Below are 13,936 nucleotides of genomic sequence, written 5' to 3' on the forward strand. Positions count from 1 at the left end.
TCTCTTTTCCGACACAGCTAAGATTTCCAAGGCAAAGCCACTTCAGACGGTCTCTTTCCTGACACGGCTGAATTTGCCAAGGCAAAGCCACCTTAGGCGGTATCTTTCTCGACACGGCTGAGTTTGCCAAGGCAAAGCCACTTCAGACGGTCTCTTTCCCGACATGACAAAGTTGGCAAGGGAAAGCCACTTCTGGTGGTCTCTTTTCCTACACGACTAAGTTTTTCAAGGCAAAGCCACTTCAGGTGGTCTCTTTCTCAACACAACTGAGTGTTCTAAGGCAAAGCCACTTCAGGCAATCTCTTTCCCGACACAGCTTCGCTGGCGGCTTTGCCATAGTTTTTGCTCCACCACCAGTGTCTTTGCTCTGCACTTTCAAGTGTGTAGCACGGCAACTCCCAAACGTTGCTCCCAAAAGAATGGTCATGTCACTCCTTTTGACTGCTCCAAGCTTTTTGAACTCTGAAGCAGACAAAAGAAGTAACAAAAGATGAAACATGTGCACAGCAATGTGTTTTTTATATTGCTGTGCATTTTGTTCATTTTTCCTGGTGCTCTTGCGGTGCCTTTTCTGGCTGATTCCAGGTAGAATCAACCTGAAAAAGACATTGTGTGCACATTCCCTTAGGCGTTGTTCACATAGTTTTTTTCCAGTTTAAAAAACTATTTGTTTTTCAAACAGAAACTACTTCTGCAAATTCTCAATTTTTCAGGGAGCTGTTTTCCTCACGCACTTTTTGAAAAGTTTTTGATGAGTTTTCTCTTTTTTTGCATCCTTTTGATTAGAAAGTTCCTAGTTTGGGGAAGTTTCCTTCAGGATCCTCTTCAAAGAAGTGACAGGCACTTTCTTTTTTCCCCAAGAGTTTTTTTTTTTTATTGCAGTGAAAGAAAAAACTAAAAAATCCTTGTCATATGAAAAGCAAAGTGGATTTCCCATATAAATTAATCTGGAGAGATTTCCAAGAGTTTCTGAGGCAGCTTTTGAAGTACATTTTGAAGAGGATCTGCTCCAAACAAAACGTATAAAAAACCTCAGTGTGAGCATAGCCTAAACACCACACGTCATCTCTCTACCAGTAGTCCAACACTATGTCCTGGTGGTCCTCACTATCTTGGTATATATATATTCATCTGGCACATGACCAATGCAGTCAGTCAATGACTTCAATGCTCACGTGCTGCTCCACTGGCATCATGGGTCTCATTGCTGAGCAGTGATGCCAGCAATAAGGTGAGTGATCATTGCAGAAACTGATTGGTTGCAGTGGTCATGTGCTGGCCGTTTGTAAATAAAGACCAGGAGGAACACCCGGTCATAGTGTTGGATCGCTGGTGGAAAGAAGAACACTATGCCCTGGTGGTCCTTCTGGTCTTTGTATACAATTGGTTGGCACATGACCACTGCAATCAATCAGTGGCTGCAGCGCTCACATTGTCATTTTGGCCCTCATCACCGAGTAGTGATGCCCTGACCACTCTGACCACTGACTGGCGTCTGCAATCACATGTTAACTGCTTGTAAACAGACCAGGAGGACAACTGGAGCATAAGCGCAAGAACGTCAGGGGAAAGTAAATGAAAGATAGTCAGGGGAAAGTAAATGAAAGATCGTCAGGGGAAAGTAAATGAAAGATTGTCAGGGGAAAGTAAGCACAAGATTGTCAGGGGAAAGTAAATAAAAGATCGTCAGGGGAAAGTAAATGAAAGATCGTCAGGGGAAAGTAAATGAAAGATCGTCAGGGGAAAGTAAATGAAAGATCGTCAGGGGAAAGTAAATGAAAGATCGTCAGGGGAAAGTATGCACAAGATTGTCAGGGGAAAGTAAGATCAAGATTTTCAGGGGAAAGTAAGCACAAGATTGTCAGGGGATAATAAATGAAAAATCGTCAGGGGAAACTAAGCACAAGATTGTCAGGGGAAAGTAAATGAAAGATAGTCAGGGGAAAGTAAATGAAAGATCGCCAGAGGAAAGTAAATGAAAGATCGTCAGGGGAAAGTAAGCACAAGATTGTCAGGGGAAAGTAAGCACAAGATTGTCAGGGGAAAGTAAATAAAAGATCGTCAGGGGAAGATAAATGAAAAATCGTCAGGGGAAACTAAGCGCAAGACCGTCAGGGGAAAGTAAACGAAAGATCGTCAGGCAACTATAGTTTCTTTTGCACCTTTTTTTTAGTATTTTTAGCTGTCTTAAATTTTCAGGTTCAGTAACTGAAACATTGTTATAAGAAAACCATGTGAAATCTATCATATTCCCACAGTGTATTATAAGTCTGAATTTGATGTGTTAATAAGATCACTGGCACCATTCCTTCCTTCCATTCTTGGAGAACTTAAAGCACTAGGCCCTCAATTACAAAGAAAAACACTGACTCTATTACTCCTAAGTGTCATCTTTCTTTCTAGGTGACATAGTCTTATCTGATGTGTCTAATCTGCAGTAGAGAGAGGGAACGTGGTGTGGAGATAATGGCCCCTGTGTCATTACTATTCCGCTTCTGTTATGGTGCACGCTAATCGCTGTCATACAACCTGTCAATGGTTTATCTATATAGTAGGAGAGCAAAGGTTGTGGTCATACCTGGACTCCAGAGAGTAGGGGAGTCAAAAATATTTCTCTCCTCCAAATGAGGAGAGCAGTACTATCAATGAGACTACACAGATGCAGGCCCTGATCCAGATGAGCTTTAAGAGTAGTCCAGGGTTACAAAACCATTCTAAAAACAGCACCACTCCTGTCCACAGGTTGTGGGAGGTATTGCAGTTCAACTCTACAGTAGTTGGAGTTGAGCCATATCTAACCTGTGGACACGCATGGTGCTGTTTCTAAATGAAAGCAGCCACGTTTTTCTAATCCCAATTAAAACAGGTTGTCCCACCTTGTACAAGATGTCACTGCTCCATTGGTTGGCCATTTAATATATAAGGGAAAGAAATGTAGTCTACCTGTAAGGCTGTGGTCAAGGGTTCAAAAACCAAGGTTGGTTAAACCTTGAGATGACTTTACTTTCTTTTCTTCGGAGATGTTAGGCTCACTTGTTGAGGTGGATCCTTCAAGCCCAAGGTCCCAATGGCCACATGGGCAGCAGGCAGGTGAGACACATGGGAAACAGGTAGCAGAGGTACTGGAGACTGTAGGCGGATATATACAGTACAGACCAAAAGTTTGGACACACCTTCTCATTTAAATATTTTTCTGTATTTTCATGACTATGAAAATTGTACATTCACACTGAAGGCATCAAAACTATGAATTAACACATGTGGAATTATATACTTAACAAAAAAGTGTGAAACAACTGAAAATATGTCTTATACTCTAGGTTCTTCAAAGTAGCCACCTTTTGCTTTGATGACTGCTTTGCACACTCTTGGCATTCTCTTGATGAGCTTCAAGAGGTAGTCACCGGAAATGGTCTTCCAACCATCTTGAAGGAGTTCCCAGAGATGCTTAGTGTAACGGGTCTGGGAGGCGGAACCTCTGAGCTACTATACAAGGGGGCGGTCCTTGTAAGGGAGCGGGTGGCGACCAGGCAGGCAGTCACAGCAGGTGACCGGGACAGTCTCTAGAAGAACGGGCAGGAGGTCACGGCAAGTGACCGGGGCAGTCTCTGGATGAATGGGCAGATGGTCACGGCAAGTGACCGGGGCAGTCTCTGGGTGAACGGGCAGATGGTCACGGCAAGTGACCGGGGCAGTCTCTGGGTGAACGGGCAGATGGTCACGGCAAGTGACCGGGGCAGTCTCTGGGTAAAGGGTTGGTATGACCTGTGGCGGCTGATGGTAGACGTGAGCTCCCAGGTGAGCAGGCGAGAGTCTCTGGATAAACGGGTGGTCACAGCATGTGACGGCGGAGCCTCCAGGAAGACCAACAGACAGGCGGCAGATGAGCGCTCCCAGGTGAGCGGGCAGAAGTCTCTGGACAGGCGGGTGGTCACAGCACGTGACGGCAGAGCCTCCAGGTAGGCTAGCAGGCAGGTAGCAGATGTGCGCTCCCAGGTGAGCGGGCAAGCTGGTCCATAGACAGACTGACAAGAGTTGGAAGGCAGACCGTCGGACCTCAGGCAAGCAGGCAGGTAGTTGATGTGCGCTCCCAGGTGAGCGGGCAAGCTGGTCCTTAGACAGACTGACAGGAGTAGTAAGGCAGACCGTCGGACCTCAGGCTAGCAGGCAGGTAGCAGAATATCAGGCAGGAATAAGACAGCAAGCTGGCAGGAATCTGGCAGGTATCTGGCAGGTAACTGGCAACGGGACCTGAGGGCTGAAGCAGAGTAGTGAACAGTGCAACAACATTGCTCGGGCACCTCCATTTTGGAGGAGGTGCCTTATATATGGTGAAGTCCTCCGGCCATTGGCCGGGGACTCCTTAGGACGGCGCGCGCGGCCCCTTTAAGAGGGAGGGAGAGCGCGCGCGCGCGCCCTAAGCACAGTGGCCGGGAAGGAGCGCGCGCTGCCAGCAGAGCGGGAGGAGGACGCCGGGCACGGAGCAGAGAGGTGAGGGGAACAGCGTCCCTGCCTAGCAGAGGGCAGGGACGCCGGCGCTACAGTACCCCCCCCTTTAGGCCCCCCCTTTTTTAGGCCAGACAGAAATTTAGCAAGGATGAGCGGGGCATGGATATTCTCCCGGGGCTCCCACGTTCTCTCCTCAGGACCAAACCCCTTCCAATCTACTAGAAAAAAGGTCTTTCCTCTTACCCTTTTGGTGGCAAGAATGTTCTCTACCTCAAACTCGTCCTCAGCAGAAACCGGAGCAGGAGGCGTACCTGTAGACTTGGAAAAAGAGTTAAGTACCACAGGTTTGAGGAGAGATACATGGAAGGAGTTAGGGATCCGTAAGTTGGCCGGGAGTTTCAATTTATAGGCCACCGGGTTGATCTGACTGATGACCTCCAGAGGACCGATGAACCGAGGCCCTAACTTGTAAGAAGGTATCTTGAGTCGGACATATTTAGATGAGAGCCAGACTTTATCTCCAGGACGAAATTGTGGAGGATCCAGGCGTTTTTTGTCAGCGTGTCTTTTCATCCGTTCGGACGACTGAAGGAGTGCGGATCGGGTACTCTCCCAAATGGAGGAAAATTTGCTAACGAGAGATTCCGCAGCCGGGTTGTCCACAGAGGTGGAGACAGGAAAAGGAATCCGAGGATGCTGACCGAAGACTACAAAAAACGGGGATTTGGAGGAGGATTCGCTCTCGTGATTGTTATAAGAGAACTCGGCCCATGGTAGGAGATCCACCCAGTCTGAATGATGGGCATTAACGAAGTGCCGGAGGTAACTGGTCAGGTTCTGATTGATCCGCTCCACTTGACCATTGGACTGTGGGTGGTAAGCGGAAGAGAAGTCCAGGGTGACGTCTAGCAGTTTACAAGTGGCTCTCCAGAAGCGTGAGGTGAACTGTACCCCACGATCCGACACGATGTGGAGGGGCAGGCCATGAAGACGAAAGATGTGACGAATAAAGTCTTTAGCTAGCTCGGGTGCAGACGGGAGGCCTGGCAGGGGAACGAAATGAGCCATCTTGGAGAAGCGGTCAGCGACCACCCAAATGACCGTACAACCGGCAGAGACTGGGAGGTCAGTTATAAAGTCCATTGCTATATGCTGCCAGGGGGCAGCAGGTACAGAAAGCGGAAGGAGGCGACCGGCTGGCAGATGTCTCGGAACCTTGTTGCGGGCGCAGGACACACAGGCAGAAACAAAGTCTATTACGTCCTTGTGCAGGGTAGGCCACCAGTAGTGCCGGGTAATAAGCTGGAGGGTCTTTTTCTGACCGGCGTGGCCAGCCAGTTTAGACGAGTGACCCCAGTGAAGGATCTTCTCCCGATCAGGTACTGATACGAACGTCTTTCCGGGAGGGAGACGATTTAGACTCACGGGAGCCACCTGCATTACTCTGGCGGGATCGATGATGTGTTTCGGATCTTCCTCGAGATCAGACACCAGAAAGGATCGAGACAAGGCGTCCGCCTTGACGTTTTTGTCAGCCGGGCGAAAATGAAGAACAAAATCAAAGCGAGCAAAAAACAAGGACCACCGGGCTTGGTGCGGGTTAAGTCTCTGGGCATGCTGGAGGTAAGCCAAGTTCTTGTGGTCAGTGTAAATTATTACCGGGTGAAGAGCCCCCTCGAGCAGGTAACGCCACTCCTCCAATGCCAGTTTGATGGCCAATAACTCTCGGTCTCCTATGGAATAATTGCGCTCTGAGGAGGAGAAGAGTTTAGAGAAGAAGCCGCAAGTTACCATCCTCCCGGAAGATGATTTTTGAGTAAGTACCGCTCCGGCTCCAGAGGAGGAGGCGTCAACTTCCAGGAAGAACTGCTTGTTGCCGTCCGGGCGATGCAGCACCGGGGCGGAAGAGAAGGCCTGTTTTAAGGAAAGAAAGGCCTCCTCTGCTTCGGGCGGCCACTCTTTGGGATTAGTACCCTTACGGGTGAGCGCGGAAATTGGGGCAGTCCGGGAAGAGAAGTGCGGTATGAAGAGGCGGTAGTAGTTGGCGAAGCCCAGGAACCGCTGAATGGCCTTCAACCCCTCCGGTCGAGGCCATTTCTCGATGGCAGACAGTTTCTCTGGATCCATTCGTAGGCCGGTCTGAGAAATAATGTAGCCCAAAAACGGAAGCGAGGTCTGCTCAAAGAGGCACTTCTCGTATTTAGCGAAGAGGTGATTCTGCCTGAGCCTGAGCAGGACCTGACGAACGTCCCTCCGGTGAGTCTGGAGATCCGGAGAGAAGACCAAGATGTCGTCCAGGTACACCACTACGCAGGAGTAGAGAAGGTCCCGGAAGATGTCATTGACCAACTCTTGAAAGACGGCAGGAGCGTTACAGAGACCAAAGGGCATTACCAGATATTCATAGTGGCCGTCCCGGGTGTTGAATGCCGTCTTCCATTCATCCCCCTGACGGATACGAACCAGGTTGTACGCCCCACGGAGGTCCAGTTTGGTGAAGATTCTAGCCCCCCTCAGACGATCAAATAACTCCGGAATGAGCGGAAGGGGGTACTTATTCTTCACCGTGATCTGGTTAAGGCCTCTATAGTCTATACAGGGACGGAGAGAGCCGTCCTTCTTTTTGACGAAAAAGAAGCCTGCTCCCGCCGGGGAGGTAGATTTCCGGATGAATCCCCTGGCCAGATTCTCCTCAATATATTCGGACATCGACCGGGTCTCAGCAGCGGATAATGGATAAATACGCCCACGGGGAGGAGTAGTACCAGGTAACAGGTCGATAGGGCAGTCGTATGGTCTATGAGGGGGTAGTGTCTCTGCCTCCTTTTTATTAAAGACATCAGCATAAGACCAATAAGGAATCGGAAGTTCAGGTAGATTAGCTGGGGTAGGAGAAGGACGGACGGGATGGACGGGAACCAGACAGGTCTTATGGCAGTCCTGTCCCCAGCGAAGGACTTCTCCGGTCTGCCAGTCAAGCACGGGTGCATGTCTCTGGAGCCAAGGTAGACCTAGCAAGAGGGCGTGAGAGAGTCCAGGCAGAACATGAAAGGAGATACTCTCAGAATGCAGCATTCCCACCTGCAGAGTAATGGATTTGGTGATGAGTTGGATGGGGCGTGGTAAGAGACCCCCATCCACGGCAGCAACAGACAAGGGTACAGCCAGAGGTTTGGTGGGGATGCGGTATTTCTCTACCAGGGACTGTGAAATAAGATTCCCGGCTGCTCCAGAGTCAAGTTGGGCTAGTTCGAAATAACGGTTCTCCCCGCAGACGATTGAGACTGACAGCAGCAGAGATGGAGAGGATTTATTCTTGTCTAGGTCGACCTCTCTGAGCGAACCTAGACACAGGCGTTTCCCGACCTCTCCGGGCAGGCACGGATCCGGTGCTCCTTACTGCCACAGTAGAAGCAGCTCCCCTCGGCACGGCGTAAGTCCTGACGGGTTTTGACCATCTTGGTCTGGTCGACCTGCATAGGCTCAGGAGAGTGTACCTGGGGAGAGACGGATTTCTGAAAAGTAGGAGCTAGACGTGGAAACCTCCTCTCACGGGTGACCTCTTTGGCACGCTCCTGGAACCGTAGGTCAATCCGGGTGGCAAGAGTTATTAGGTCATCGAGAGTGGTAGGAATGTCCCGACCGGCAAGTTCATCTTTAATACGGCCGGACAGACCCACCCAGAAGACGGATACCAGAGCGTCGTTATCCCAGGCCAGCTCCGAGGCAAGGGTACGGAACCGTATGGCATATTGGCCCACGGTGAGACTTCCCTGACGGAGGCGTAGCAGTGATGATGCGGATGAGGTCTTCCGTCCGGGTTCGTCGAAGACTTTCCGGAAAGCCATGAGAAAGGCAGGCAAGTCGGACACCAGGGGGTCTCCTCTCTCCCATAGAGGATTTAGCCAGGCCAGGGCCTCCCCGGTGAGATGGGACATGATGAAGGCAATTTTGGCCCGGTCGGAGTTAAACTGGTGGGACAGGAGTTCAAAGTGCAGGGTGCACTGATTTATGAAGCCCCGAGCCTGGGCGGAGTCGCCTCCGAAGCGAGGAGGTGCAGAAAGCCGGGGTCCGGGGTAGGATACCATGGTATTAGTGGACAGTGGAGCTGCCGGATTGCGAGTCATAGCACTGGCGGAGGTTGCTGGCGGAGCAGTCAGAGTGTCCAGGCGAGAATTGACATTCCGCAGGTGACCAAGGATGGACTCCTGTTGGGACCTCTGACGGGACAGTTCATGACACAGGTCCGAGAGCGAGGGAGCTTGGGTGCCACCGGGTTCCATGGCCCGAGCAAACTGTAACGGGTCTGGGAGGCGGAACCTCTGAGCTACTATACAAGGGGGCGGTCCTTGTAAGGGAGCGGGTGGCGACCAGGCAGGCAGTCACAGCAGGTGACCGGGACAGTCTCTAGAAGAACGGGCAGGAGGTCACGGCAAGTGACCGGGGCAGTCTCTGGATGAACGGGCAGATGGTCACGGCAAGTGACTGGGGCAGTCTCTGGGTGAACGGGCAGATGGTCACGGCAAGTGACCGGGGCAGTCTCTGGGTGAACGGGCAGATGGTCACGGCAAGTGACCGGGGCAGTCTCTGGGTAAAGGGTTGGTACGACCTGTGGCGGCTGATGGTAGACGTGAGCTCCCAGGTGAGCAGGCGAGAGTCTCTGGATAAACGGGTGGTCACAGCATGTGACGGCGGAGCCTCCAGGAAGACCAACAGACAGGCGGCAGATGAGCGCTCCCAGGTGAGCGGGCAGAAGTCTCTGGACAGGCGGGTGGTCACAGCACGTGACGGCAGAGCCTCCAGGTAGGCTAGCAGACAGGCAGCAGATGAGCGTTCCCAGGTGAGCGGGCAGGAGTCACTGGACAGGCAGGTGGTCACAGCACGTGACGGCAGAGCCTCCAGGTAGGCTAGCAGGCAGGTAGCAGATGTGCGCTCCCAGGTGAGCGGGCAAGCTGGTCCATAGACAGACTGACAAGAGTTGGAAGGCAGACCGTCGGACCTCAGGCAAGCAGGCAGGTAGTTGATGTGCGCTCCCAGGTGAGCGGGCAAGCTGGTCCTTAGACAGACTGACAGGAGTAGTAAGGCAGACCGTCGGACCTCAGGCTAGCAGGCAGGTAGCAGAATATCAGGCAGGAATAAGACAGCAAGCTGGCAGGTATCTGGCAGATAACTGGCAACGGGACCTGAGGGCTGAAGCAGAGTAGTGAACAGTGCAACAACATTGCTCGGGCACCTCCATTTTGGAGGAGGTGCCTTATATATGGTGAAGTCCTCCGGCCATTGGCCGGGGACTCCTTAGGACGGCGCGCGCGGCCCCTTTAAGAGGGAGGGAGAGCGCGCGCGCCCTAAGCACAGTGGCCGGGAAGGAGCGCGCGCTGCCAGCAGAGCGGGAGGAGGACGCCGGGCACGGAGCAGAGAGGTGAGGGGAACAGCGTCCCTGCCTAGCAGAGGGCAGGGACGCCGGCGCTACAGTACCCCCCCCCTTTAGGCCCCCCCTTTTTTAGGCCAGACAGAAATTTAGCAAGGATGAGCGGGGCATGGATGTTCTCCCGGGGCTCCCACGTTCTCTCCTCAGGACCAAACCCCTTCCAATCTACTAGAAAAAAGGTCTTTCCTCTTACCCTTTTGGTGGCAAGAATGTTCTCTACCTCAAACTCGTCCTCAGCAGAAACCGGAGCAGGAGGCGTACCTGTAGACTTGGAAAAAGAGTTAAGTACCACAGGTTTGAGGAGAGATACATGGAAGGAGTTAGGGATCTGTAAGTTGGCCGGGAGTTTCAATTTATAGGCCACCGGGTTGATCTGACTGATGACCTCCAGAGGACCGATGAACCGAGGCCCTAACTTGTAAGAAGGTATCTTGAGTCGGACATATTTAGATGAGAGCCAGACTTTATCTCCAGGACGAAATTGTGGAGGATCCAGGCGTTTTTTGTCAGCGTGTCTTTTCATCCGTTCGGACGACTGAAGGAGTGCGGATCGGGTACTCTCCCAAATGGAGGAAAATTTGCTAACGAGAGATTCCGCAGCCGGGTTGTCCACAGAAGTGGAGACAGGAAAAGGAATCCGAGGATGCTGACCGAAGACTACAAAAAACGGGGATTTGGAGGAGGATTCGCTCTCGTGATTGTTATAAGAGAACCCGGCCCATGGTAGGAGATCCACCCAGTCTGAATGATGGGCATTAACGAAGTGCCGGAGGTAACTGGTCAGGTTCTGATTGATCCGCTCCACTTGACCATTGGACTGTGGGTGGTAAGCGGAAGAGAAGTCCAGGGTGACGTCTAGCAGTTTACAAGTGGCTCTCCAGAAGCGTGAGGTGAACTGTACCCCACGATCCGACACGATGTGGAGGGGCAGGCCATGAAGACGAAAGATGTGACGAATGAAGTCTTTAGCTAGCTCGGGTGCAGACGGGAGGCCTGGCAGGGGAACGAAATGAGCCATCTTGGAGAAGCGGTCAGCGACCACCCAAATGACCGTACAACCGGCAGAGACTGGGAGGTCAGTTATAAAGTCCATTGCTATATGCTGCCAGGGGGCAGCAGGTACAGAAAGCGGAAGGAGGCGACCGGCTGGCAGATGTCTCGGAACCTTGTTGCGGGCGCAGGACACACAGGCAGAAACAAAGTCTATTACGTCCTTGTGCAGGGTAGGCCACCAGTAGTGCCGGGTAATAAGCTGGAGGGTCTTTTTCTGACCGGCGTGGCCAGCCAGTTTAGACGAGTGACCCCAGTGAAGGATCTTCTCCCGATCAGGTACTGATACGAACGTCTTTCCGGGAGGGAGACGATTTAGACTCACGGGAGCCACCTGCATTACTCTGGCGGGATCGATGATGTGTTTCGGATCTTCCTCGAGATCAGACACCAGAAAGGATCGAGACAAGGCGTCCGCCTTGACGTTTTTGTCAGCCGGGCGAAAATGAAGAACAAAATCAAAGCGAGCAAAAAACAAGGACCACCGGGCTTGGCGCGGGTTAAGTCTCTGGGCATGCTGGAGGTAAGCCAAGTTCTTGTGGTCAGTGTAAATTATTACCGGGTGAAGAGCCCCCTCGAGCAGGTAACGCCACTCCTCCAATGCCAGTTTAATGGCCAATAACTCTCGGTCTCCTATGGAATAATTGCGCTCTGAGGAGGAGAAGAGTTTAGAGAAGAAGCCGCAAGTTACCATCCTCCCGGAAGATGATTTTTGAGTAAGTACCGCTCCGGCTCCAGAGGAGGAGGCGTCAACTTCCAGGAAGAACTGCTTGTTGCCGTCCGGGCGATGCAGCACCGGGGCGGAAGAGAAGGCCTGTTTTAAGGAAAGAAAGGCCTCCTCTGCTTCGGGCGGCCACTCTTTGGGATTAGTACCCTTACGGGTGAGCGCGGAAATTGGGGCAGTCCGGGAAGAGAAGTGCGGTATGAAGAGGCGGTAGTAGTTGGCGAAGCCCAGGAACCGCTGAATGGCCTTCAACCCCTCCGGTCGAGGCCATTTCTCGATGGCAGACAGTTTCTCTGGATCCATTCGTAGGCCGGTCTGAGAAATAATGTAGCCCAAAAACGGAAGCGAGGTCTGCTCAAAGAGGCACTTCTCGTATTTAGCGAAGAGGTGATTCTGCCTGAGCCTGAGCAGGACCTGACGAACGTCCCTCCGGTGAGTCTGGAGATCCGGAGAGAAGACCAAGATGTCGTCCAGGTACACCACTACGCAGGAGTAGAGAAGGTCCCGGAAGATGTCATTGACCAACTCTTGAAAGACGGCAGGAGCGTTACAGAGACCAAAGGGCATTACCAGATATTCATAGTGGCCGTCCCGGGTGTTGAATGCCGTCTTCCATTCATCCCCCTGACGGATACGAACCAGGTTGTACGCCCCACGGAGGTCCAGTTTGGTGAAGATTCTAGCCCCCCTCAGACGATCAAATAACTCCGGAATGAGCGGAAGGGGGTGTAGCACCCTGAGGATTCGGCTGCTACAGGGGTATTACACCTCAAGCCAGAGGTGTGGTATTCCACTCCCGGGTAAGGATGGAGTGTGGAACTGAGCTTAGTAGGCTGCATGCACTACATACATCCCATTTCCGGGGGACAGAACTACGGTACTCCCACCAAGTAAATGTGCAGGTACGACAGCGTCTGTCCCTGGCTGGAGTGGGAGGGGGGTGGAACATCCCAGTAGTGTAGGGGCAGATAGGGGGAGCAGCCTGGGTAAAGCTAGGAGCTCATTGGGTGCTGGTCACCTGAGCTCACACATAGAGGGAGTATATAAGGTGGGCACCATCTTAGGACAGGGTCAGTCAGTCAGTCAGCCTGTGAGTCAGTCAGACAGTCTGTCTGAGAGCCTGAGAAGCAGAGCAGAGGAGAAGGAAGAGAGACCCAGAGGCGCAGGACGAGAGGGGACCCCAAGATCCCAGAATAAGGACAAAAGGGTGAAGGGTCGGCAAAAGGGTACCGGATCCCAAGCTGGCAGAGGCTACAGCACACCTTAGCCAGGAACCGGAGGTCGTGGGCAGGATCTGCCACGACCCTCACCAAATCCACTAGAAAGGCATACCAAGCATAGGGTCAGGGAGCCCAGAGGAGGCTTGACCACCAAGAGACCCGAGGGAGCCGGCAAAAAGTGGATCCCTGGTGGGAACGGCCAGAGGAAGGGAGAGTCAGAAAGGAGCTCAGGACCATACTCAAGAATTGCCCGGGAGTTGGCCGAGTCCAGGACATGGTGGACGCAGCACGGCTTGGGTGGTCACTGCTGTACACAGTGACCCGAGCAACACCAGTAAGTAAAACCCTGGAACTGCATTTTATGCCTCTGAGTCTCCTTGCTGCACCTTCACAACCACCATCCTCCACGTCTGACCCCCTGAGGCTATACCCCTCCCGTTGGGGGTTATACTACCACAGCTGCACACACACCACCAGCCTCAGCGGACCATCCTGCAGTGGCGGCCTTTTGACCGCAAATCAACGGGTGGCGTAGTCGACACAGAAACAACAACTACCAGGACTGCCGCACACTGAGTTTGACACCCTGGGCACGGACCGGGTCACAGCCACTCGGAGACTACAACCCCCATCTGATCCGGCTCCGGGTATCCCTAACAACATGGCCCAGGGGGCGCGTCAGGGGTACTTATTCTTCACCGTGATCTGGTTAAGGCCTCTATAGTCTATACAGGGACGGAGAGAGCCGTCCTTCTTTTTGACGAAAAAGAAGCCTGCTCCCGCTGGGGAGGTAGATTTCCGGATGAATCCCCTGGCCAGATTCTCCTCAATATATTCGGACATCGACCGGGTCTCAGCAGCGGATAATGGATAAATACGCCCACGGGGAGGAGTAGTACCAGGTAACAGGTCGATAGGGCAGTCGTATGGTCTATGAGGGGGTAGTGTCTCTGCCTCCTTTTTATTAAAGACATCAGCATAAGACCAATAAGGAATCGGAAGTCCAGGTAGATTAGCTGGGGTAGGAGAAGGACGGACGGGATGGACGGGAACCAGACAGGTCTT

The 13,936-nt window shown here is 52.4% G+C and overlaps 1 protein-coding gene across 1 annotated transcript; it reads right to left on the reverse strand.

The window, feature by feature from the left end:
* Window positions 1-241: 241 nt before the first annotated feature.
* On the reverse strand, window positions 242-13,714 carry LOC141167376 (uncharacterized). Its single transcript, XM_073654787.1, has 4 exons — window positions 13,560-13,714; window positions 11,487-12,387; window positions 6,035-7,167; window positions 242-596 (listed from the first exon to the last, which is right to left on the reverse strand). Exons 1-4 carry the CDS (start codon window positions 13,712-13,714, stop codon window positions 242-244), a joined length of 2,544 nt encoding a protein of 847 aa, XP_073510888.1.
* Window positions 13,715-13,936: the final 222 nt, after the last annotated feature.

The sequence above is a fragment of the Phyllobates terribilis genome, unplaced genomic scaffold (genome assembly GCF_046119375.1).
Source record: "Phyllobates terribilis strain yellow unplaced genomic scaffold, ASM4611937v1 Scaffold_11__3_contigs__length_659146591, whole genome shotgun sequence".
NCBI lineage: Eukaryota > Metazoa > Chordata > Amphibia > Anura > Dendrobatidae > Phyllobates > Phyllobates terribilis.

What these genes read in the sequence shown, in the direction of transcription:
- LOC141167376 (XM_073654787.1), bottom strand. Translation starts at nt 13,714, where the DNA reads ATGTCCGAATATATTGAGGAGAATCTGGCCAGGGGATTCATCCGGAAA. An exon ending in CAGATCACGGTGAAGAATAA is followed by an intron (nt 12,388 to 13,559) that starts GTACCCCTGACG and finishes CCGAATCCTCAG; the next exon opens with GGTGCTACACCCCCTTCCGC. An exon ending in CTTAACCCGCACCAAGCCCG is followed by an intron (nt 597 to 6,034) that starts GTGGTCCTTGTT and finishes TGTCTTTTTCAG; the next exon opens with GTTGATTCTACCTGGAATCA.